The 25788-nt window shown below is 43.5% G+C and overlaps 1 protein-coding gene across 5 annotated transcripts in view; it reads left to right on the forward strand.

Annotated features, from left to right (window-relative positions):
* Window positions 1–25788, forward strand: part of ATP2B1 (ATPase plasma membrane Ca2+ transporting 1) — a 552666-nt gene that overhangs the window by 501090 nt on the left and 25788 nt on the right. For 2 of the 5 annotated variants that reach the window (XM_078674263.1, XM_078674264.1), the window contains exons 20-21: window positions 13762–13944; window positions 14256–14342. In XM_078674263.1, coding sequence (XP_078530389.1) covers window positions 13762–13944; window positions 14256–14342 — 270 coding nt within the window. Of the gene's footprint in view, window positions 1–13761; window positions 13945–14255; window positions 14410–25788 lie in introns of all 5 variants that reach the window. The other 3 variants (XM_078674265.1, XM_078674266.1, XM_078674267.1) reach the window with 2 other exon arrangements.

Here is a 25788-nt window from a genome sequence, read left to right on the forward strand (position 1 = left end):
TGACATGTCGGTCATACATAAGTGAAAATAAACAGTAGCCAGGGGAGATGCATTAGTCCGCAATCAGCAGTGCCAGGAAAAGTCTCGGGATGCAGTGCTCGGAGTCCGCAGCACTGCAAAGAGACCAAGGTGGTCATAAAGGCCAACAACCATTGTCTGAGGCCGCGTTCCCCGGTTGGCACAGAAGCAGTCAAAGGCAGGATCACATCCCATATTGTCACATGAGTCGTTGGGTTACAGTCTCCCGATCTTGGCATTGTCCAACAGGCATTGTGTGTAGAGTAAACGGGGAGGGGAAATCAAACATCATCATGAATGCAGCAGAAACAATCTCACTGCCAACCAGAAGACACAACAGGGAATGAAAAGAAGGGGGGGAGGGAGAAACATTTCAACAACAGTAGTTGGACTAGTTGTGACGTGTACAGTAATGTATCAGTGATCCTAGCTGTGTATGCTGCACCCTATGTGGGCCGTGTGGGGGTGGGGATGTCTGAGGATGTAGGGTTGCCGCGACCGCAGGGCGGAGGGGGGGGGGGAAAGGGGGGGGACGACAGGGGACATCTCCTATCGGGCACGACCTCGGTGGCCGGGGGGGGGGGGAGGAGAGGGGAAGGGGGGGAGGGGAGGGGGGGGAAGGGGGTTCGTGCCACAATCGGACAGTAGACGACAGGACCCTCACTATTCCATGTCGGGGCAATCATGCTATACCGGCCCGGGTGCTGTACATTGCAATCTATATTATAGATTGTCGTGGCACTGTTTGACAGGACACAAGTTCTAAAAAAAGAAGTGGGGGAGACTAACAAAGTTATGCAGTATGCAAATTACATCATGGTACTTGACATCACAGCCTGTGACATCACGGTACTGCGTGACATCGCTCGTGGATTACAGGAAGTGGCATCACAACCCATTACCTCACAAGAAGTGACATCACAAAAAGTGACACAGATCTTAAGACCTTACGCATGTTTAGCAGGTATAGCATAAGTACATTTGAGAGCATAATAATATTTAACAAATGAGATTTTACTTTAGGGTTGTGCAAAAAAAGAGAGATGCAACACCCACGCAAAATATGGGCCTTAACTTATACAATTATAGGCTAAACACTTATAAGTTCCAAAAGGCGAGACCTATTGTCTATGTCAGTGCTTGTTTTACTTTTAACTTGAGCTGTCTTATGGAGTTTGTGGAATCTGGCACGCACTGGCAGTCTGAGCATCGAATATCAATAGACCACGAACCTGAAAAGTGTGAAGCTTGACTAGGTGTGGCCTAACTAATTGGCGCAAAAAAAAAAAACGATTGCCAAGGAGTACCTGCCAGGTACCTTCTCTTAAAGACAAATATGTGATCTATTTTATCCATCCAGATGGATGGATACCGATTCAAAAAGGTTCTACTTCATTTGAGCTGAAAGATTCCACTTCATTTGAGCTGAGTATCATGTGGAGAACATACGAAGAAAGTGGAGGTGATGGGATGGGCTTTGTAGGCTGACCCAGATCTAGACTGACATTTGGGCGCCAGGGCTTAATTTCCACTTCTTGGAATGCCTTTGGGTAAGCTCAGCAGCTGTCAAGAACAATTAAGTACAGTTGAAAGAGATTTCTAGAGAAAATTTAAAAACTTGTATTATGGCAGGATGGTACATTGGAGGGTTATACATGTTACGGTAAATGTAGCCCTCCGTCGGCTGCATACATATACTCGAGCATTTCTGGATTAAAGCTATACATGCTGAAGCGTGCTGTTGAGTCTGTACAGCAGGCTGAGAGATGGCAAAAATCAGCATGTGTGCCATTCCCAAGCGTATCATTGACAGAGGTTTGTCAAGCATTACTGACTGTGCCTTCTTAGGCATAAAGGATCAGAGTCCCTACTATGATGCCGACATTGAATAAGTTATACATTGCAAATTTGTTCTCTGCTTACATCATCTCGCGCAGTAATATAATTCTATTTTAACATCTGGAGACAGCAAGTCTCCAAAATATATGGCTGCCAGATTGGGTTCTGGCAGTGAAAAGTCAAGTCCTATAGCATAGTGTTTAAGGTCACCACTTCTCCAGTAACATCTGAAATTTTAACACTTATCACACGTGACCCTTAAACTCTTAAACCACAGATCTGAGTACTTCACTTGTCTTTTCAGAGCCATCCAACTTTTAATTCCTTTGCTCATATAGGTACATAAGTTGCTGTTCCTGAATAATAATTCATAGTATGACTTCACTGCAGACGTCAAGTAAACATTCAGACACAAAAGCTTAGCGTTTGAAGACTTACTGGCCTTTATTGACATAGCGGCTTGGGACCCTGGAATACCAATCTTATCGTTGTCAAGTTTTTAGGTTGTGTATGTGTGATGTTTTCACGTTTGCGTGACATTTCAGTTCCTGGAGTGTGACACTGAGTGACACTTTATCATGAGTGGGGCAAAGACTTTTTAGCCATGTAATGAGAAGAACTTTACAACTTATTTCATTCTGTGTATTAAAGGCCTGGACAAGTACATTAGAACATCTGCTGCAGCACTCCTACCCTGTTCATTAGAGGTATAATATGAACAATGCTCAGAAGCAGCAAAGCTTAACTCCAGTCTCTCCAAATTTAGTCGGTACTTTTGGTGAGTCGGGGAATACCCGAAGCAGAGGGTTCGATCACTTGGCTCCAGTAGTCCACATGCATGGAATGCATCATCAGACATCAGTAGACACTGGGAGCCCAGTGTCAGTACCTCCGCTGTTAGGGTGCTCGTAAGTTGACATTGACATTCTAAAGTGATTGCTACCATATACTTACTTTCTCTTGCAAAGAATTGTGCCTGCACTTGTGGATGTATTGGTTTATGAGGCCTTTCTAGGTAGGAAACCGAGTAAGAGAATAGGGTCTATCCACAGATTGACAGCTTTGTGCCTGGAATCACTGACGGACAATATCCTGACAATGACAGAACGTCAGTGCAATAGCATTTATGCTCTTCCGTGCTATGCCTGGGAAGGGATGGCTAGCACAGGGTTAGCAGTAGTGATTCTCTGATAATTCTAGCCAGAATTTGCTGAATCTGATCACCAAGGTATGGTAGTAATGAAAATATTAATTATAAGCTCTGCAAAGGATGCTGACGAAACCACAAGGATGATGACTAGGAATTAGTTTGGGCTAGCAGGGACTCTGTTTTGTCAGTGAGCATTGGTGCATTAGAAGTTCTAACACTATTCTTATCCCAGTTATACAGCATGTAGAAGGATTAAAGGAAGGCACATCAAATTTCTGACTGGCGGAAGGGCGCTCCAATCTTAAATAAATATCCGGGCTTCAATTTCACTCCCCTCTGAACCTTTGTAACCATTAGTTAGAAATATCCTATACGGAGCATCCATGCTTTTTAAACCAATGGTTTGTAACATTTAGAAAGGAAGAGCGTTAGTGTGGTTTAATTTGGTGTTTGATATTTAAGTCTATTCTTTTTGCCGCAGATATGCAACAAAAGATACAGCTCATGTGAAAAACCGATACAAAAAGGTTCTACTTCATTTGGGCTGAAAGATTCCACTTCATTTGAGCTGAGTATCATGTGGAGAACATACGAAGAAAGTGGAGGTAATGGAATGGGCTTTGTAGGCTGACCCAGATCTAGGGTGACATTTGGGCGCCAGGGCTTAATTTCCACTTCTTGGAATGCCTTTAGGTAAGCTCAGCAGCTGTCAAGATCAAATGTCACCTCTAGTCTCCACATCATTTATAGGAATGTGGCTCCACTGAGTCGCTATGGTGAAGCCCACGTTTCTGCACATCACCCAGTGTTCATGGTCTGGTCCACACTTCCCGTGGAACACACTGGGCTGAGTAATTCCTAGCAGAAACAGGAGCAGCAAGGCCAATTTAGAATGAAAATTATTCTGTTGCTGCTCCAACATAAAACCTAGTCTGGCCCGTAGCGAGCAATCTTAATGTACAGTTGAGAGATAGGCATAAAGGATCAGAGTCCCTGCTCTGATGCCGACATTGAATAAGTTATACATTGCAAATTTGTTCTCGCGCAGTGAAATAATTCTATTTTAACATCTGCTACCCATCCAGATGTGTATGATAGTAGTTTATCCAAACAAAAACATATGAAGAGAAAGATGTATATTTCTCAGTAATAATTTCCTCATGCCACCACAAATCCATCAATCTAAATAGGCTTTCTCGGTGTGCTGCAGTTTTTTGAGTTTAAAAATCATGAAACTGCATGCAGCATATATTGGCTAAAAATCAGTTAGGATCAGTAATGGGATCATGTTTGGACATGTGCTGTAACTTATCATGGTTGATGTACTTTTTAAAAAACTGACCCCAATCTCATATTGAAAGGTTCTCATTTGAACAGTGGATCTGTAGCAGGCTGCTCTTAAGAAATTAACCCTGCAGGGTGTTTATTTAAATAGTTTGTAAATACATGTTGTCCTCTTGTGATAATGCCAAAGTGCTTTTGTTTCTAGAGATAGTCAGGAAGGCAAGCAGTGTCAGTAGGCTGTAAGTCATTGGAATGCAGTTGGTGCATCCCTTTTGCAGTCCCTATTTAATGCACGGAAGCAAATTATTTATTCAAGAGTTCAATTTTTAGATGTTTTGTGAAGTTAAGAAGTTGGATTCGGCTCCCATTTTAGGAATTCAGATTTTACATAAGCCACTGTTTGTGCCACTTGTATGAGAATATAGATCATGTGTTAATATAGAACAAAACGTCCTAGTATGCATGCATCGTGGGTTAGTTTTTGTAGTGATGTTGTGTCTTCAGTCCAGTTGGCCTCATAGACAGTGCACAATGTCTTGAAATTGATCGAATGGCGTGCTTTCAAGGCTGGCTGACAAGCTATTCATTTAACATTATAAGACATTGTGCTATCTGATCAAAGCACTAAGCCACATCATTACTCTAAAACCTACTGACCAGCCAAAAAGTGTGAAGTCAGAATTTTTTGTAGGGAAATCTTGCATAAGTAAATGAGGAAGAACATGTGTTTCGAGAAAGTTGAAGTGTTGCATAGATGGTGAAGGGGGAATAGACATTATTTGATGTTCCCTAAACAAGAGAAGAATTGCTACATTGAAAATAGAGTGTGTATTTGGTGGGTGGGCTGGATACAGTCTGGCTGGGGTTCATGTTCCAATGGACTCAAGCAGACAGTCGACTACAAGATCTAAATTTGGTCAGCCGTCAAGATTGCCGCTCTCTGCAGTTGTGGAACGTGTTAAAAGTATGCCATTTCCTGGACCCAGTTCTGCAGAGGACAGTAACGCTGTGCGCCTCCCTTACAGGATGGGGTGTTCACATTAAACTGTCCAAGGCCACTGGACACCCAGTCTGAGAGATCTCCACATAAATCACCTGGAGTTACTAGCTGTTCACTTAGCACTGAAAGCCTTCCCTCGCCTAATTGACAAGGTAGTCCTCATTAAGGAAGACAACATGACAGCCATGTATTACCTCCAAAAGCAAGGGGGCATCAAGTTCTCACAGTTTTCCCATTTAGCTCAGCCATTTGTAAGCGGGCTCTCCGATACAACATTCACTTGTTAGCGAACTATGTCCCGGGAATGGACAATGACTTTGCTGATCTCCTCAGTTGGAGGCGCCAATAACTCCACGAGGGGTCCTCCTCCAATACTTCCAGCACTGGGGACAGCCACTAATAGACCTCATCGTCACAGCAGAAAATGCCAAACGCCCAAGCTTCACCTCCGGATTCTCACACCTACAATCCAAGGGCAACACACTATGGATTAGTTGGACCAGAATATTTGCATACACCTTTCCACCTTCCCCACTGCCTCCATTTCTGGCTCGCAAGCTTTGGCAGACATCTGTCACCCTGATTCTGGTGGCTCCTACATGGGCAGGCAACAATGGTTTAACACACTTTTCAAACTGAGAGTGGTGTCCCTCGAAGCGCTACCAAATTGAGAACTATGGAGAAATCCGACACCCGGACCACAGATTGCTCAACCTCGCAGTCTGGCTCCTGAAGTCTTAGAATTTGGCTACCTCAATCTCCTACAACAATGTATGGACATTCTTAACGAGTCACACAGGCCTACAAATCTGGCCTGTTATGCTAACAAATGGAAAATATTTGTTTACTATTGTCATTTCAAATACATTGATCCCTTAGCAACTAATGTACAGGATATTGTCTGCTACTTATTTCACGTACATACCTCCTATTTCGTTTTTACATCTATAAGGTTACACCTAGGAAAAGTGCCTGCATATCTGCAAAATAGGCAACCCACTTCCCTATTCAGGATTCCAGTGGTCAAAGCCTTGCTGGAAAGCCTTAAGAGTCATTCCTCCTAGAGTGCCACCAGCTAACAAGTCTAACCTCAGTATTGAATTAACAAGATTATTAGGCCCTCCATTTGAACCACTCCAGTCCTGCCCCCTCCAGTTGTTATCCTAGTAACATTCCTAGTTGCTATCACTTCCTTCAGATGTGTCAGTGAGCTTCAGGCATTAACTTAAGAAGACCCCTTCTTTCAGATGATTAGGGATAGGGTTGTACTTCTCACCAACCCCATATTTCTTTCTAAGGTATTCTCACAATTCTATCTTAATCAATCTATTGAACTACATGTCTTTTTGTCCTCAACCTGACTCAGTAGCAGAAAGGGCTTTCCGTATGTTAGCTGTAAAAAGAGCTCTCATGTATTACATGGACAGGACTAAATATTTTTAGAAAAACACCACAACCTTTTTGTCGCTTTCTCAAAACTTCACAAAGGAAGGGCCATTTCTAAATTAGGTAATGCACAATGGATTGTTAAATGCATCCAAACATGCTATGCTAAAGCTAAAATAACTTCACCCATTCCTCTTAGAGCTCACTCTCCTCATAAAAAAATAGCCCACAGCTGACATATTTAAAGCAGCTACATGGTTTACCCCACTTAGAAACATTACTGTGTAGATGTACTGGCCCATCAACAAGCCAATTTGGACAAAGCAGTCCTAAGGACATTATTTCAAACTAACTCCCACAGGTTAACCACCACTTACGGAGGAGGTCTGCTTTACAGTCTATGCTAAGCGTGTGTATCTACAGCCACACAGCCTCGAACAGAAAATGTTACTTACCCAGTAAGCATCTGTTCGTGGCATGTAGTTCTGTAGATTCGCATGCGCTCGCCCTCCCCCTGGACACCTGTGCTTGTTTGTTATTTTCACTATTTTACACAAACTCGTTTTGCATGGACATCGCTTTATACTATGCTTTGCTTCTATCCTCACCCATGCGGGAAAGCAATCTAACAATGGAGTCGAAGACCACATGCATTACCAGCAAGAGGAGGAGTCTCACTAACTCAAAAGACTTTTTTCAAAGAAAAGCAACTTGCACACATCTGAGCCCAACACTAAATGGCAGACTTATGCTAAGCATGTGAACCTACAGCACTTTATACCACAAGCAGAGGCATACTGGGTAAGTAACATTTTCCTTTTACCAGCCTTTGCTAGTGAGCTTGGAGACTAACTTCCGCCGCAAACCATATCCAATTTTATGTGGAAAAGGTCCTGACTGAAAATTCCAATAAAACTACTGCAGATAGACAAACAATTGACAATCTTGATAGAAAATTCTGGATATGAGATTGAAAAGCTTTGCTCCCATAAGGAGAAAGTACTGATGGAAAGATGCCTCTGGAGTGTGTCACAGCTAAGAGTAACTTTCAGCCCCCAGAACGCATGCCTTAGCACATCTGTCCGGAATACGTTGGCGATTAAAGATTCAATAGCAGAAAAAGAGCAGCTTCTTATTTCTAACCCCTGGCCCTCAATACACATTAATTTGGAGTTTTTACCCATCTTGCAGCATTGTCCATTACGTACATGAACAGCTGGAACTTGTAGGCTTATTGTGGCTATGTGCAGTAAAGGGGCATGTTCGAAATTAGGGTTTTTAGTTGGCAGTGGTAGGGACCCTTCCTTCTAGTCAGTATAAGGGAGTTGCACACCTAGATAACCCCTGCTCATCCCCTTGGTAGCTTGGCATAAGCAGGCAGGCTTATCTCCGAGGCAAAGGGTAAAGTATTTACACAAGACACACATAGTAACTCTACAAATAGACACCACACTAGTTTAGTAAAATAAAGTATCTTTATCTAAACCAAACAAGACCAGAACAACAGAAATCCAACATACAAAGTTCAAAATATGTGTTTTAAAATGTTTAAAACATGTCTCCCCATAGAAAACTATGGATGGGTGATTTCTATACAAAGTACTTCAGATGCATCAGAATCCATAAGGCAACAGACGCAGAAGAGGGAAGTGTCGGAAAACACCGTAACGGGTCTTTTCCCGAGTCCTTGGAAGCATGGTGTCAGTTCTGCTTCACGCAGGAGAAGTGATGTCAAATCTGGACTGTATGGGGAAGTGATGTGTCGATTCCAAGACTGCTCTGGTGTGCAGATGGTCCGTCAGCGAAACGTGGCACACAGGTGTGATAAGTGGAAATCTGGGGCGCGCTGGAGATCAATGCGGTGGCGAACTGCGGTCCCATGATGCGTCGTTTCTTGTAAACACAGAGCAGGGCCTGCATCGGAGTCGGTAATCATGGGCTTCAGAGGTCAGTGCACTGAACTTGGTGTGCTGCTATTCTTTGGGCTGCTGGCAGGTGATGCTTGGATTTCAGTCCTACCTTAGAGGTACAAAAAGGGAAGGTTAGGGCCTGGCAACTGGGTGTACTTTCCAGATTGTTATGGCAGTTAAAAACTGTGCATGCAGACACTGCAGTGGCAGGTCTGAGACACATTTAAAAGGCTATTTGTAGGGGTGGCACAATCAGTGCTGCATACCCTCTGGTAGTCTTTACTATACAGGCCTTGGGCGCACACAAGGCAACTGGACAAGGCGCACTGGACAAGGTACCTACGCGGCTGCGCTGACTGCTGCTGCGCTCGTGTTCTATTTTAAAATCTCCTCGTTTTCTATTTGTGTTTTGTATTTTTTGTGTTTCTACCCTGTTTTTAAGGGAGCCCTCCCACTGCACATAATTATGGCAACTCACCGCCATTTGGGCGGATCCGGTTCCCGGGACTGGTGTTCTGTGGGCGCCATTTTGAGTGAGGACTCAACCCATCGGCGAGCGCCATTCTGAGCGTTGTAGCGCTCTGGCAGCATCGCGGGACGCCTATTTAAAGTCGCTCCCCCGCGCAGCGGGGACGCGCAGTAAGGGCGCCGTCGCGTTGCCGGAGTCGTCCCTGAGTCCTGCCCGTCTGCGCCCGTCCGCGCTAAGGACGCGCGGGGTGCAGCGGGCTTATCTTTCTTTTGGTTAGCTCCTCTCTTGGTATAGCGATGCTTACCTACTCCAGAGAGACCCTCTGGTCTATTGGGCAGACCGTCCCGAGGTGTGACCTGGCACCAATTCATCCTCTATGCGGCCCCTACCATTGTGCCTGCAAGAGATGGTTACTTGATTCCCCCGTGCCCGCTCGCCAGAGGGATGTTATATCTGCCCCTCGGAGCAACTGCTCCGCGCGTACGCTTCGGGTGTTGAATCTGAATGCCAGGTCCCTGGTGAAACACCATCAAGCCATCTATGACCTCATCAAGGACGAGTCTCCCGATATATTTGCCATAACGGAAACCTGGCTTCAGGAGGCGGTTGTGGCCATTATCAACTTGGCCTGTCCCCCTGAGTACTCCATCTATACTTTGAACCGGCCTACTAGAGGCGGTGGCATTGCCCTCATAGTTAGGTCCAGTTTCACCTGTAATTGGAATGGTCTTAACATCGCTGGCTGTGAAAGTGCCTCTTTTAAGATCTTAATCAGCCCCCAGTTTTCGCTCTTTGGGATGGTTGTCTACCGACCTCCGGGTAGCGATGTAGCGTTTAGAGAAGCCTTCCCAGACGCCGTCAGCGCATTAGCTGTGGGCTGTGCCAATTTTTCCATCTTGGGAGATCTGAATCTTCACTTCGACAACCAGAACAGCCCGGCCGTTAGCAGCATTCTAGCTGATCTAGAGGCCCTTCAGCTATTTCAACAAGTATCACAGCCTACTCATGTAGGGGGTCACATTTTGACCCTTTTTTTACAAATCTAGCTGAAGCTAACGTTTTGACCATCTCCCCATTAGGGTGGACGGACCATTTCCTTGTGTCCATCCAGTACCCTCTGCCTGAGACCCCTTCTATTCCACCTGCCAGACTGGTTCCCAGGCGGCACTGGAATAAACTCAGGCTGGAGGACCTGCACCGTTTCCTGGCGGAAGAGCCGTTAGGCACTCCAGATAACGTGGAAACGGGCTACGATCATTTCTGCCGGTGGATCTCCAGGGCGCTTGACTCTCTGATTCCCATTACTCTGAGCAAACTGAGCTCTAGAGAGTCGAGTCCCTGGTATGATAGTGCCTTACGCGCTCTAAAAGTTACTTGCAGACGGGCTGAAAGAGAATGGCGGAAGTCCTATGAGATCGATAAGAAAGCCGCGTATCTTGCTTCCGTTAAGCTCTACCATCGTGCCATCTGCAGAGCTCGCGCGGCGTTCTATTCCTCGGAATTCCGCAACAGTTCGAACCCGTCCAAAACCATCTTTAAAGTCCTTAAAGACCTCTTGGTGAAAAGGACCTCTTCTCCGGCAGCCTGTAGCTTCTCCCATTGCGAGGCCTTGGCATCCTTTTTTCTGGAGAAAGTCCAGGTTATCTATCAGGCCTTCCCTACTATTGGACCATCTTCGGGAGCCCTAGATTGCATTCAAGGCCATACCATCATGCACTCTTTTCCCCCGTTACTACCTGAGGGGTTCAACAAATTGGCCCAGCAAATTAAGTCCGGCTCTCCTTCGAATCCCTTAAGACCTGCCCTCTTTAGAGACCAGTCTTTTCTGGGACGCTCTACGGTGTGCTCCCTGATTAACCTCTCGCTGACCTCCGGCTTGGTTCCATCCAAATGGAAGCAGGCGGTGGTTTCTCCAATCTTGAAGAAGCCTTCATTGGACCCATTAAAACCCGAGAACTACCGCCCTATTTCATTGCTTCCTTGGCCAGCGAAAGTTGCGGAGGCCCATGTTAATCTGGCCCTCTCAGACCATCTGACTCAGGCCAATGTCTTGGACCCCACGCAGAACGGCTTCCGTGCTGGTCACAGCACGGAGACAGCCCTTCTTGCCATGGTGGAGCATTTGCGTGCGGTGTTGGATGCGGGTCAGACGGCGGCGCTTGTATTATTAGATCTCAGCGCCGCCTTTGACACCGTCTCTCACCGCATTCTGTTGCTCCGCTTGGAGGAGACTGGCATTGGTGGGCTTGCTCTGCAGTGGTTCCGCTCCTTTCTCGACAATCGCTCTTTTTGCGTGGCCATTCCACCTCACCAGTCCAAATTCCATCCTCTGGCCATGGGGGTTCCGCACGGATCCTAGCTGAGTCCCACGTTATTCAATCTACACGTGAGACCGCTGGCTGAGATCGTCAAGCAGTGGGGCATGACTATGGTCTCATATGCCGACGATACTCAGCTAGCGGTTAATATCAGTGGGGATGCGGAGCGGGATGCCCCTAGGCTACAGAGTGGACTGCGGGCAGTGGCCAGCTGGATGACTGCCAACTGTCTCCAACTTAACGCAAAGAAGACTGAAATCATGATTGTCGGTAAGAGAGCGGATCTCTGGGGGGACAGGTGGTGGCCTTCTGAACTGGGGCCGTCTCCGACTCCGGTGTCGGAACTCAGAAACCTGGGAGTCTGGCTGGACCCTATCCTCAACTTTGCTGGCCACACAGAGAACTGCGGCCTGCTGCTTTGGTGTTCTTCGGGGCCTAAGACCTGTTCTCAAATTCTTTGATGCCCCGACCAGGCAGCTGGTGATTCAGGCGACGGTGATGTCCCGGCTTGACTATGCCAGCTCTCTCCTGGTGGGGGCCAACCAGGCAGAAATCACCCGCTTGCAGCGCGTCCAAAATTCTGCAGCCAGAGCGATAGTTGGCCTGCCCAGGTTTTGTCCCGTCTCTAACACCTTAGATCCTTGCACTGGCTGCCGGTCAAGATGAGAATCCATTTCAAGGTCCTGGGTCTGGCCTTCAAAATCCTGAAAGGTTCTGCCCCCCAGATCCTCACCAACCTCCTATCTTTTTATGTTCTGACACGCTCTCTCAGATCCTTGGGCCAGGCTCTCGCTGTGGTCCCCCGGTTCAAGCTTTGCCGAGCTGGGGGCCGATCTTTTCGAGTGAGAGCTGCGGCCATCTGGAACTCCCTTCTGGCAGAGATCCGTTTGTTGGAGGACCTCCTGTTGTTTCGTAAGGCCATTAAAACGTTTCTATTTTAATTTTCGCCCCGTAGCTGTTCCTCTTTCCCGTCTTTGCTCTTAGCGGTGTTGTGTTCTACCTTGTCTTGCGCCAGGACGCTCCTTTGCTGGAGCAGCTGCGCGCATTATAAGTGCCCATAGCATAGCATAGCATTTTACTGGGAACTTATCAGTAAATCAAATATGCCAATCATGTATAACCATTCATAATCACAATTTATACAGGGAGCACTTGCACTTTGGCACTGATCAGCAGTGGCGAAGTGCCCAGAGTACCTAAACCACCAAAAACGAAATCCAGCAGACAGTCAAAAATGCAGGAGGTAGAGGCAAACAATACGGGGAAACCACACCAAGGATGCCAGGTCTAACAAGGGCATTAAATCTTGTATGCAGGATAAGGTAGAATTTGAACCGGGTGAAATTGAACTCCTGCATTAAGCCCAACTGTACGATTGTGCAATGTGCCTTATAAATAAAACAGCAGCTACAAGAGCCAGGACCTCTTTTGAGAAGCTTTTTCCCACAATTTCATCCAATGGATTTATATATCAAGATTAGCATTTTATAAATGGATCTGGAAGAAAAGATCAAATGGGGGGATCTCTGCTGAGCAATTGGAAATACTCAAAGTTAAGATTGCATGGGAAAAATCGAAGTTAATTATAAAACAATGTATAATTGGTATTGCACCCAAATGAGATCCACCCTGGAACCCAAAAATGTTGCAGTGGCTGTGACCCAATTGGGCAGTGCGATGCATATGTGATGGAGTTTCTCCATATTCGCTGCCTTCTGTAGGGAGGACTTATCCACGATTGAATAGGTGATGAGCGACACAATTATTGCAGACAGGGGAGTAGTTCTGCTCAGTTTTCTAAACAAATTTACTAGGCGCTCAGGTCACTCTGTTTCGAGAGTACTTCGGTCCAGAAACATTTTTGATTACATGTTGGAAGAAAGAATCCCTCCACTGTCATACTGTCATATGGAACTGTGGAATTTTCTGACAATAGAATAACTATTTTCTTATGTGAGAAGACTCTCCTGTATAATGATAACAGGGACGGAATGTAGCTTAATGGGGAGGGAGTACGAAACATGTCATGGTCTTTGGTCATTGCTTTGATTGGCTGATGAATAAACGCAATATACTACGTACGTACCTATTGGGAATCGGCCACAGGTCAGGAAGCAATCATCGTGGAGTTGTTTCTTTCTATTCCTTTTTTGTATACTCCTTGATGGGGCAGTTTGGCGACAAGATGTACCATTAATGTGAGTTTGTATTGAGGCGTGTTGTCTGAGTTTCATTTGCAAAAAGGCAAAGAAAAGTTTTTAACAAATTACATGTGGAATAATGTGAGTTAAGGGAGACCAAGAAAACTGTTAATTCATTTAAACACATGCATTCATGTCGAAGTATTAATCAATGGTTTTTTGACCTTTTTTGAACTTCTTCCATAGCTGGTCACAACAATACCAACAAGTCGTTTGAAGTTCCTTAAAGAAGCCGGTCACGGGACACACAAGGACGAAATACCTGACGAAGAGCTCTCTGAAGATGCTGAGGAGATTGATCATGCTGAGCGAGAATTGCGGCGTGGTCAGATCTTGTGGTTTAGGGGCCTGAATAGAATACAAACACAGGTATGGTCTTGGCAGAGGTAGGAGGGTGCAAATGGGGCGTATGGAAACATGTTACAATCCTCTCCCTTTTTCCCTGAGAGTGGCGTAGATGCTGCAAGATGTGTGATTGATAAACATATTTTTATAGGGTAAGGCTTTCTTTAATCTAAAGCTCTTTCTGTGCTTCATCTTTAAAACAACTTTTGCTTATTTAAGTGTTGTATAAAAAGTGCCTTTTCTTTACCTTTTGTGTGTTGTAGATGGGATGGTCCTTTCTCTTGTTCTCTCTCTCTCTTGCTGAGCAAGCTGTCACAATCTCTGATTCCTTGCAGATGGATGTAGTGAATGCTTTCCAGAGTGGAAGTTCCATTCAGGGGGCTCTAAGGCGGCAACCCTCCATCGCCAGCCAGCATCATGATGTAACAAATATTTCTACCCCTACACATGTAGTGTTTTCCTCTTCTACTGCTTCTACTACTGTGGGGTGTGAGTGTGTGTTCCTAAGTGCATGAAATTAACATTTCCTAATCCACACACCTAACGTTTCTCATTTTCTCCTTAGTGTTCAAACTCATCTTTCAGGCTTCTCGTAAAGCTTTCTTTTTACAAGGGTGATGAGGCCTCATTTGGCTTTTTTTGTTTTTAGTGGGATAACAAACAGATGCAACTAATACAGCAAACAATCAATGAAAATGTGTATTGTACACATTCTAAACCATTTGCATAGTCTTACAAAGACAAAAGGGGATTATGTAACAAGATTATAGAAACAGGTGTAAATATTCGAGTATGAGCCTACAATTGTCCTTCATAAACATTATCATGTAAATTCATCTATGGAGTCGCTTAACCTTCAATGTGTGTCTTCAAGCACATGTCCTACTTGTTGCTCTTAGAGTGTCATGAAATTCATCTGTTGACATTTTGATTTGTGATCACTTTTTGGTGTATGTTTGCGTGTTTCACATAATTTGCAAATCACTTATTATGGGCAAGTATATTTCAGGGCAAGTGGGAATCATGCAATATTTAAAAGAGAAACCGTAAATTAAGTTAGTTGCTTTAGTAATTGTTTTACTCTCTAAACACTTACAAAGTTGATGCATATAATACATGTTAGTTGCATTGGTGCAGTATACAATATAGGTTTCCCTGAAAAGAAAGCCAGCAATTGGTTAAGCTATGTATTTTGCTACATCAATTATTAATCATCAAAGGGGTTCATAATTTTTTGGGGGCGGGGTTTTCTTTTTAACGAGACCTTAGCAAACGAATGGTTTTTTTCTGATAATGAAACGTCTTCTCTAGGTGTTCCTGCAGTGTCATGAAATGCAGTATTTCACAACTCTATAACTAATTCAATCTTTTTCACAGAACGTCTTCACAAACAGGCTTCAGGTTTACAATTTCTACTTCAAAAGCACTGTTAATATTGACTCTCTTAAAAGATATTTTTCATTCCCAAACATTTACTCTTTTTATTTTAGTTTTTGTAAAGGATTCAGTCAAATTTGGACCACATCGAATTACTTTATTGTGAAGGAGACATAGAGGGCAGGCACCATCTGGGTTAGCTATAGGTCAATTGATTGGTGTTCTGCATGAAGTGCAATGGAAAAATACTCATTCCACTAGTCCTGTCCATCAAGAAAGTGAAGACTGCGAAGGACAGTCTTAGACTAATTTAGGTGGCAACCGCACAGTAGGCAAATATACCAGGTTATAGTAACAGGACTTTTAGACTGATTTGGCTTCATGAGTAGTATGGAAGAGTTGAGTCATTAGTTTTTTCAAATTATCAGAAAATGTTCCTCCAATCTGTTATGTGGGAAGGAGTTCCAGAAATGTCATACATCAGAGTGGTTCAATAGAATTTTGAGGAGAACATTCTATCCTATGGACAGTTATGTCAGATTTTGTTATGTTCTTTCCATAGATTCCTTCTTTACTATACACTTGAGATGGTGCTTGGTGATTTTTTTGTTTTGTTTGTGGATAGTTTTATTTATATAATAGTGTCTTTCTGAGAACACTTGGTGTTCTGTGACATCAGATCAGGAAAGAAACTGCTAAATTTTTCCACATAAGTAAATTGTTTTTTCAAGCCCGTTTTTTTCTTTAAAATTAACTATTGTACATTGTTTAACGTATTTGAAACAACTTTGAGTATTTGGCCTGTAACAGTAAAAACGAGCAATCACTATGAATTGCATTGGGAATGAAATGTTCCCTGATATTCAAATACCATTTAACCCCAACTTTTATTTTATAAAGAGATTCAGTCCATAATTCTATTTAGCAGTTACTCACCAGCATTTGTCATCTGTAAGATAAAACTTCATACCATTTTCTGAATAACAGTGATGTTAGTTTTTAAAAACCAATACAAAAATTGAGAGGCAACGTCCCAAAATAAATGCATTAAAGTACAAGAATAAATCTTCAGACGTCTTGGAAGGATATTATTAAAAATGAAATTCTTTATTATTCTTTCCAGTGGTCATAAAAAACAGCCATATAGCCAACATGTTTCGCCCACATAGCGAGGGATTCCTCAGGGCTTCAATTGGACAAAATTATAAAACCATTAAAATACAGAATTTAATTTCTCATTAAAAACTAGAGTACTGCACGTCATTTGGGAATGTGAACAAATTCAGACATACTGGAGGGGGATACATACGGTTATGAGTGAGGTCCTACATAAATCTGTTCACCCCGAGGCTAAGAGATGCCTCCTTAATGTATGGGAGCCCACCGATTTGGTAGGGGCGGAGAGGCTGTGGGTCACCCTGGATGCAGCTGTGGCCAAGAGGGACATTGCTCAATTGTGGGGTGGGTTGTCGCCGACTACTGTGGCAGCGTGGAAGCGAAATCTTGATTTGTGCATGTTTAGGGAGAAAAACGTCTGTGGCAAGAGGGTGCCCCCAAAAATGGTCCGGCGTCTGGGCTGAGTGGAACACATATAGGGGAGATATCTGTGTTGCTCCTACAACCCCCCGCCCCCGTATGATGACAAAACTTTGTCTCGCTGATTTTTCTATCCGTCCACAATTGCACTGTATCCTAAATGAATTGCCATATACGAATATCATCTATCTTCTGCCATATGTTATTTGCTGAGTGTTGATTTCTTTGTTCATACATTCAATAAAGTGATATTTTTTTTTAAAAAACTGAGTAGCAATAGCCTACTACAATAGTCCACTCAAATGCTCTACACCAAGAGTATGAAGAAAGATTAGGCTAGCAGATTGAAACAGTGAATAAGTCATTTAAATTGCACAGTTAAGAAAATCACATCTACTAATTATTTACTATATCATCCAAATTGGTTCTAGAGTTCCCATATAAATTTAGTTTTTGTAATTATAAACTCAGATGACTGCAGTTTCGAAATTGTAACAGAAATAAGTCTAATGTATACCATTGAATTAAAATATTTTAAACAATGTATTTCAAATATATCATTAGTCAAATAGTAATGCAATATTTAAGTATGCAAAACCTTCCTCTTCTCAATTCCCTATTAATATTTGTACCCCCAAGGGATATTCTACCTAGAGATATGCCCTCATACTGATTCAGCTCAACTAATTTAATAAAACCTGCCAGTTATCCCTGCAATCTCTATATAGCTTGCTCATGCTCATGCTATGGGATTAGTCAATTCACCTAACAAGACATTTCTCTATATATCAGCACTAATGTTGAATGAATATCTCACAATCTACAAGCGGTGCTCACATTCTCCCTTCCAAATTGGATCCAGTAAGTTCCCAAACTCTAATCGCACTCATTATTAATATATCCACAGTTTCCTTCATAACTTTATACTTATTTTGCAAAACGAGTGCACTTCACAAAAACAATTGGTTTGGCGATCCTACCAAACCAAAGATCATCATTACATAATTCCACAACACACAAACCTTTGCAAAACTCCTCATATCTCAAATTTGAATATCTAACAATATCCTATCTATTTCCAAAATAACATACCCATGTTCGGTGTGCACATCTTAATTCCCCCTCTGAAATTCCATACAATTGTAGATTATTCTGCACCATTATTTAAAACGCATACCTACCAATTGTAGATCACCATCCTAAATGGACATCTGTAAACGTCATCAAATGGTTGGTATTAGCTGAGAACATCATCCATGGCAATCTTCACAACGGGCAGAGGGATTGGTGAATGCCATTATCAGATGATAATTAGACACAAAAGCACAATTGCGATAAGTATGTTAATAGACAAATCTAGCGGAAAACCTAAAATTATCCCACTCAATCTATAATTACCCCAGAGAGCACCACAAGAGACCATCTTCGATGAAGGAGATTTGTGAGCACCATCTAAATAGGAGTATATACAAAATGTGCCTCTGTAAATAATACTTTAATCAACAAATTCTGTCAAAAATTTGAATCATCTTTCCCAATTTAGAATATCCATGTCAAGTTATACGATGAATCAATTACCATGATTTACGGTCCACTGCACAAGTGCTGATCAGTCAAATACGAAAGATCATCCAAAACCGTATTCAAGAATAACAATTCATCAGTGCCATTTTGAAATGGTAAAAATAAACTAAGAACCCTATTGGAATCAATGCTTCAACCAACATATCCAATCAGAAACTAAAATCTTACCCACTCATTTGATGAATGTTCCAATAACCAGCTCTAAGGAAAAATTGCAATGCTCATTAAATTTACAATATCCCTATTTTCGAATCAAATGTACCCCCACCTCAGATGCAGTCATCAAAGCAAGAGTTCAGTTTGTTTTCACCAGGGTCAGTAAAAAACTGTGAAGCATCATGGATCAACAAACGAATACCATGATGTAGAAACCAAACTTAGTCTAAAAAATAATGGAATTCCTTATCCCTATTTAAACCCAATTCAGAGATTTAAATAATCACATTTAGTTTACAATATCACTGTTTTAGAGTCCAATATACCTCAATTCAGGGACCATCATAAGGACAAGGGTTCAAATTGTATTTCACAGAAGATGAATAAAAAATGGTGACAAATTTACATACATACTTACTTATGCCTACTACCCCTACTGCAGTATAGGCCATCAACCAGGTCTCTGCAGTCCTTCTCTGTCTTGCGCTTTTCTTTCAATCTGACTTCAGGTGTAAGCCATCTCCTTGCAGTCAGCCTGGCGACCTCAGCGCCGGGTGTTTATTGTCCTTCCTCTTTTCCTTTTCGTGTTCCAAGTTTGGGGTTGCCTGGTAACGTATGATGTGGGATTGCGGATAGTGTGACCTTTACAGCCCCAGCATCTTTTCTTGGTTTTTTCATGAGCAGGGAGTTGGAAAGCCTGCTGCAATAGGTCATTGCTGTTGATGGTGTTTGACCAGGAGAGTTGGTGGATTTTCCGCTTGCAGGTATTGATTAAGGTCTGGACTGTTGGTGGTGGTCCCTGTTGTTCTGTACATTTTTGCTCCATACAGAAAGACCGATTATATGGTGTTAAAAAGCCTGATCATGGTTTACAGCATTAGGTCCTCAGCATGCCAGATATTCTTTAGCAAAATGAAGGCAACATAGCGCAACAAACTAATATCATAATGTTGAAATGTGTTGGCTATACAGCTGTTTTTTTAAGAATATTGGAAAGAATAATGAATATTTAATTTTTAACTATACCCTTCCAAGACGTCTGCAAATTTATTTTTAGACTTACTGAATTAATTTTGGTATATTGCCATTTTGCATTGTTCTGATTATTGGAGTGTTGGAAAACTTAGCCAGGGAGGTGGGCGATTGGCTAATTTACAAAGGGGAACTAATTGGTTTGTGCAGTTGAACGATCCTTAGCTGTCCTAAATTTCCTAGTTTTTACAAAACCATACTTTTCCCAGTACTGTTTATAAAGATATATTTATTAATAAATATCACTTTATGACAAGAATAGGACTAAAAGTATGGCTTTATATACACATACTTAAACATGCATATATATATATATATTGTATATTTGCATCCATGTCCAGTGAACCAGTTGCAGCTGGTGATTGCAAATAGTTGTGGGCCAAAAATATAAACAAGTAGATTTGAGCCTCTGACCACACAGTCAAACACAGATCCCTATAGTGACTATATTAGTCCACTTAGGTTTCAGATCTGGCTAGGATGCAAGTTGCTGTGACTGACCCGATTCCTTTGAAGAATCAATCATTATCATCTTTTGATCTCACCCACACACATTCTTATTCACCCACACTCATTCCAGTTCATTTTCTTACATCTTCACTGTTGTCTTTTTATTTAGTAGCAAGGTTTATTGAGGGCTGCATGCGGCATTCTGATCTCTTTTTGGTACTCGGACACTCTTTCATCCTGCTACCTTAACCATCGCACATTGCCCTACCAATTGACCTTAATTCACTTACTAAACCAACTGTATTCAACAATTCATTCACACTCACCCGCTGCCTTTATTCACCTACCCACTCACTTTCACTGATGCATATTAAGCTATTCACTATTAGTCACCCAAATCATATTTCCGGCCACTCTGTCAACCCGTGCAATCACCTACTAATCTATTCACACAAATGTGCACAGTCTCATCCATCGGTAACCAGCAGTGTCACTAATTGAGAGCTACACCTAGTATTTTTATGAATGATTATTTTATTTCACCTGCAGATTATATCTGTTTAATGTGAAGTGGGGGGCATGTAGTCAATAATGCAGCGAAAATAAAGCAAGCATCATTAGTCATTAAAATAAGGCGGCTATCACTGAACCCCTCGGTGCTATACGTAGACAGCAGCACTAGTGGAGAAAGTCAGGGAGGGGAAGGGATGGGAGAGGCTCAGTGGAGAATATTTTTTCACTTAATTTCAATGAAACTCCAATTATAATAGAGGCTCCAGCTTACTTGTGTATGCTTTTTCAGGCAGCGCTCTGCTCCGATCATGGCGTGTATGTTTTGAGGTCCCGTCAAGCAGGAGTGGCCAGCATGGCTCATGGGTATTGGGGCAGACGGGTCGTGGGGGTCGCGCGTGGGAACCTCATGCATATGAATTTAAAAAAAATAAAAAATAAACCTACCTGTGTGGCGGGTCCTGCGTCTCCGCCCCTGCTCTTCTCCGTCTTGGACAGAAGCACAGCCAGGCCCCCTGGCTGTAATGCAGCCTGCATGGAGAATGGGGAAAGTGCGTTATGAATGGCTTGGGCGGCCCGAGAGGTCGACCAAACAGTCATCGTGCTATTAGGAGTGGGCAAACCACTCCTCCCTGCTCCGAGAGCAGAGCAGCCCCGCCCCCTGCCCGCATCTCAAAGCAGCAGAAAGCATAAAATGTTAATAACTTGAATTTATCATTTTCTGCTTCTTCTTCGCACTGCTTAAAAGCAGTAGGGCGACACTCCTCCGCCATGGCAGAGGAGCCGGCACTGCCGGCAAGTCAAACACACTTATCTTTGAGACAAGGGCTTCCTGGGACGCGGTGAGGCGATTTCAAGTAACTTCACATACATTTTTACTAAAATAAGAATGTAAGGTCTGTGAAGTCAGTTCATGTGCTTCTTTACCCACCCTTTCTTATCTTGTCATAGAGTGCGGTGTGGTCAATAAGGCTTAAAAAAGGAATGGAAAAGGGTGGAATAAATAGCAGCTAAGATGGAGTGTTTTGAAACCAGGGCTTGATGGTAAACCGCTCAAGGCTGTTTTTAATCGGCCATCGTGATGAAGACGGAGATAAGCAAGCAAGCTGTGCCTGTGTAAGACCGGTCAGCCACACACTCAGGTGCTCACACAGGCGCAGAGTAGCTTGTGAAAGTGCCTGAATTTCAATCGGTTTAAGGGCAGACGGAAAGCTGTCAAAAAAAAGGCCTTATTCTAAAATGTGGTCTGGTAACTGTTTAAATGGAGAGGCCACAAAAGAATGGGGCATAGCCCCAAAGCCCTTAGACAGGGAGAGTTAGAATCCCACTGTACATACGGAGGGGTGTTTATTTAGTGCAGGCCTGGCAGGGAAGTAACATAGCGCTAAACTGAAGAGCCATGCCCCAAAGTTTTGCTTCAAAATCGACAACCAGCTAGCCGAGAGAGAGTGGGAATTTAATGGATGAGATACTCTTTACAATCCTTGAAGAGCATTTCAAAGTGGTACAATTAAGATGAGTAAGAGTAGCATCTTTTATTTACACCTGTATGACATAGCATGTGTCTGTGCTACCAAGCACTATGCAAAACCACAATGTTTGTAGCATGGGTTGCTGTAGCTCTCATGCTTTTCACGCTCCTGCCATCTTATTTTCAGTGCGGACATTTCAAGTTATTTTCTCAAAGTAGAGGTTTCAGTTTGAGGTGATTAATGATCGCTCCCAAAAACACAACATGCACTAAAGACTCCACTTTAGATTGTTATTTTCTGCCAGCAGGTTTGTTCCTCCATCAGACATGCATTTGGAGGTCCAGTACCATCAACAAAGCGTCAGTCATTCAAATCTAGACACCACAATCTCTTCCAGCAGAGGAGACAGTCGGATGCCGAACATTCAGAATCCACTCTAACTGGAGCTTTTTTCTGAGCGCCAGTTCATATGAGAATCACTTGTGGGGAGGTATGGGATATGGAGAACGTTCCCTTCCAGTTTTACCCAAAATGCCGCTGTAAGTTCCCGTGATAAGATCATAGAGTTTGTAACCTCTACTTGCACAGAGACCTTAAGGAATCTCTTATCTAAAAAATAAAGACTATAAAGTATCTGAGGCAACGCCAATGGGCATGATATAGAATGCAGTGTGCGGATCCCACAAAGCCCTCGACTGCCCTCTGTTCTGAAGACTTTGAAGGAACCTACTCTGATGAAGAAGGTCCATCTGGTATCCTAGAAACCTTGCAGTCAAAGGGCTTAGTTTGTGAAGCAGGAAAAATACAGATTATGGACGAAATGCTGACCAATATAAACATTAACCCACAGTCACAGATAGGGGTTTAAGCTATCGTTTTTTTTTCTTGCCACACTACCCCAATTTGGACACAGCCATATGCAAATCAGTCTTGACCCGGCTCCTCATGGGAACCAACCAGCCCGAACTGCAAAGCCAGGTCCTCCCTGGACTAGAAACAAGCATCCTGGGCCTGGTTTCGGGGTATCACTCCTCATCAGCCAGGCTAGCTTGAAATCGGGGGCGCTGTGAGCACGGGACACAAGTCGGGCGTACCCTTCCCACTTAGGGCAACAAAAGCAAAAAGAACAGATGAACGGAATGCTGAACAGTGCAAACATTGACCCCCAGTCTAAACTGGAATGACATGTGAAGCAAAAAAACTATGGATGTACGCCCATATCTCTGTACTGGGGTGAATGTTTGACATTGTTCTCCATTCTGTCCATCAATTGTTCTTTTTGCATTTGTCACCCTGAGTGGGTCGTGTATGCCCAGATGTGGGTCCCATGCCCTTCATGCCACTGGAGTCAATCTAGCCTGGCTGATGAGGGGAGAAACCCTGAAACTGGTCCCAGGATGCTTGTTTCCGGTCCAGGGAGGACCTGACCGGTCCGCTCGGGCTGTAGTGTTCTCATGGGGAATTTCAGAAAAACTGAGCTTTTTTCCCATCTTTAAGTGCCATACTAAAGAGAAACTAGTGATGTGATTCCACCAAGCCCTGCCCCTCAGTTGCCACAGTCACAAAAGTATTTGCCTTTCCAACTTACACCAGACTGATTCAAATCCGAAATAAGTTAGGTCCCTTGATCCTTATTATTATTATGAGTCTATCCTCACTGAGGAGGAGGAGGATGATCCCCGTCATGATTGCTCTGTGGACCCTTAAGAAAATCCTCCCTGTGAGCCCTGCCCAGAGAAAACTTCACTGGATTATGTACCAGCTTACCTTGCAGTCATCCACCGTACAGCAGATCACCACAAAGTGTTAGTGTATGTGTTGAGGATGATTTTCCGGTGGAGAAACGGTCAAAAACAGATTGGTCAGTCCAGTTTCTGCCCATGTTACGGAGCATGACCAAGTATGCAGCAGGTGACTACAAAGACCCTGTCAAAGCTATTCCGGTAACATCAAGGGTGGAGAAAATGTAAAAGCCAGAACAAGATGACCTGCTCTACATCAGAGGCCACATTCGACCTCACTCTCTGCAAGATAGATGCTCCAGGCAAAAGAGTACCAGTAGAAGTAACAACACATACGTCCATTGCAATCTCATTGGGCCACCTATCTAGGTATGACAGATATCACTGGAAAGATAAATGGAGTGGCTCCTAAAACATCTACCAGAAGCCTGTCGAAAGTGAGGAAAAGAGTTGGTTAAAAAAGGAAAAATCATATCAGACGCTTACATCAGTTGCACCTATGATGCAGCAGACCCTGGATCAAGTAGAATGAATACCATAATCTTCCTGAAAGACACGTGTTCCTGAGGGTTTCAAGATTTTGGATTCAGGTATAGCAATACCTCATCAATGTCCCTATTAATAGAGAACACTTGTTTGGCCAACACGTGCTCAGTTCTTGACAAAACACACATTACCAAAGCCATTTCACCTTTCAGATATTTCCCTTATTCAATGGTTATTATCCATATTGTAAAGCATGCTCGGTTCGGGGCGGCATGGGTAAATAAGGGGGGACCTATGAGGTGGCCACTTACTTTACTTTTTATTCGTTGATGCGAGTTGAAAAAAATGTGTGGAAGAGTTTTTTGTAGCACAGGTTGGGGGAATAACATGGAGGGCGAAGCAACTCTTATGGGGTGAGGAGGAGATGCAGCAGGTGACAGGAGGGAGTTAGTGGCAGAAGTAACACAGCAGTTGAGAGGAGAAACAACGGGCAACAGAAGAAGGTTGCAGGTGGGGGAGCAACACGAGGGCAGGTGTAGGAAGAAGCAATGGATGTCAGAACAAAATTGAGTGGATGAGGGAGAAGCCCATGAGCGAGAAAGTAGCGTGTAAGAATGAGAACAAGCTCAACATAGAGGGTGGCGGGGAGAAGCACATGGATTGTGGAGCAACAAGGAGTGCAGGAGAAAAGAAGTACATAAGTGAGGCAGCTGGAACACACATGCACTCCTGTGGAGTATGTAACCAAAAAGAAAAAAGTAATAATTAAAAAGGAAGCATAGAAGCCAGCAATGAAAAGAGATGGAAAAGAGGCTAGTTTCCATGGGAGGGGCAAACACATGATTGACAAACGGATAAGAAGTAGACAAAAAAAACTAAGCAATAGACAGGCACCTGTGTGTTAAGTAAGTACACATTGCCTTCTGCAACTGGATAGCGTGCTGTCTACTAGACTCAACTTAAAAAAGAGACTAAAATTGCCAAGGCTGTGGGGGCACTCCAAACCCAAGTCGGCAGGATTATTTTTTGGTGCCGGCATGATGAGGGAGTGTAAGCTGTGGCAGCACCACAGCACCCGGGTGATTTTGAGCAACAGCAATCCTTCAGGGAGGGCCAGCTGCTGAAAACCTGCTGCAGGAGGTTCGGAGGCACCAGGGTAAAAGGGATCCAAGGAAAGTGCGCCTCTGCCTCCAAGCAATGACCAGCCTATTATCCCCCCTGATCACACAACATGTGTTAGTGGAGGAACCGGCTTTCCTTCCTCAGTTAGAGGAGATAACTTCAGACCCTTGGGACCTTTCATTTGTCCAACACAGATGTTGCTTGCAGTTTCAGACCATCCCACAAACCATCCCTCGTTGTCAGTGACACCAAAGGCTGTTTTGAGGAGGTGCAAGCACTTCTCAGGAAGGCTGCTATAGAACCTATGCCTCTGCATCAAAGGAGTTCCAATACTTCCTCATCCTAAAGAAGGATGGCGTTTAGACCTCAGGACACTGACCTGTTACGTAGTGTCAGAGCAT

This window comes from Lissotriton helveticus, chromosome 1_1, assembly GCF_964261635.1.
Source record: "Lissotriton helveticus chromosome 1_1, aLisHel1.1, whole genome shotgun sequence".
Taxonomy (NCBI): Eukaryota; Metazoa; Chordata; class Amphibia; order Caudata; family Salamandridae; genus Lissotriton; species Lissotriton helveticus.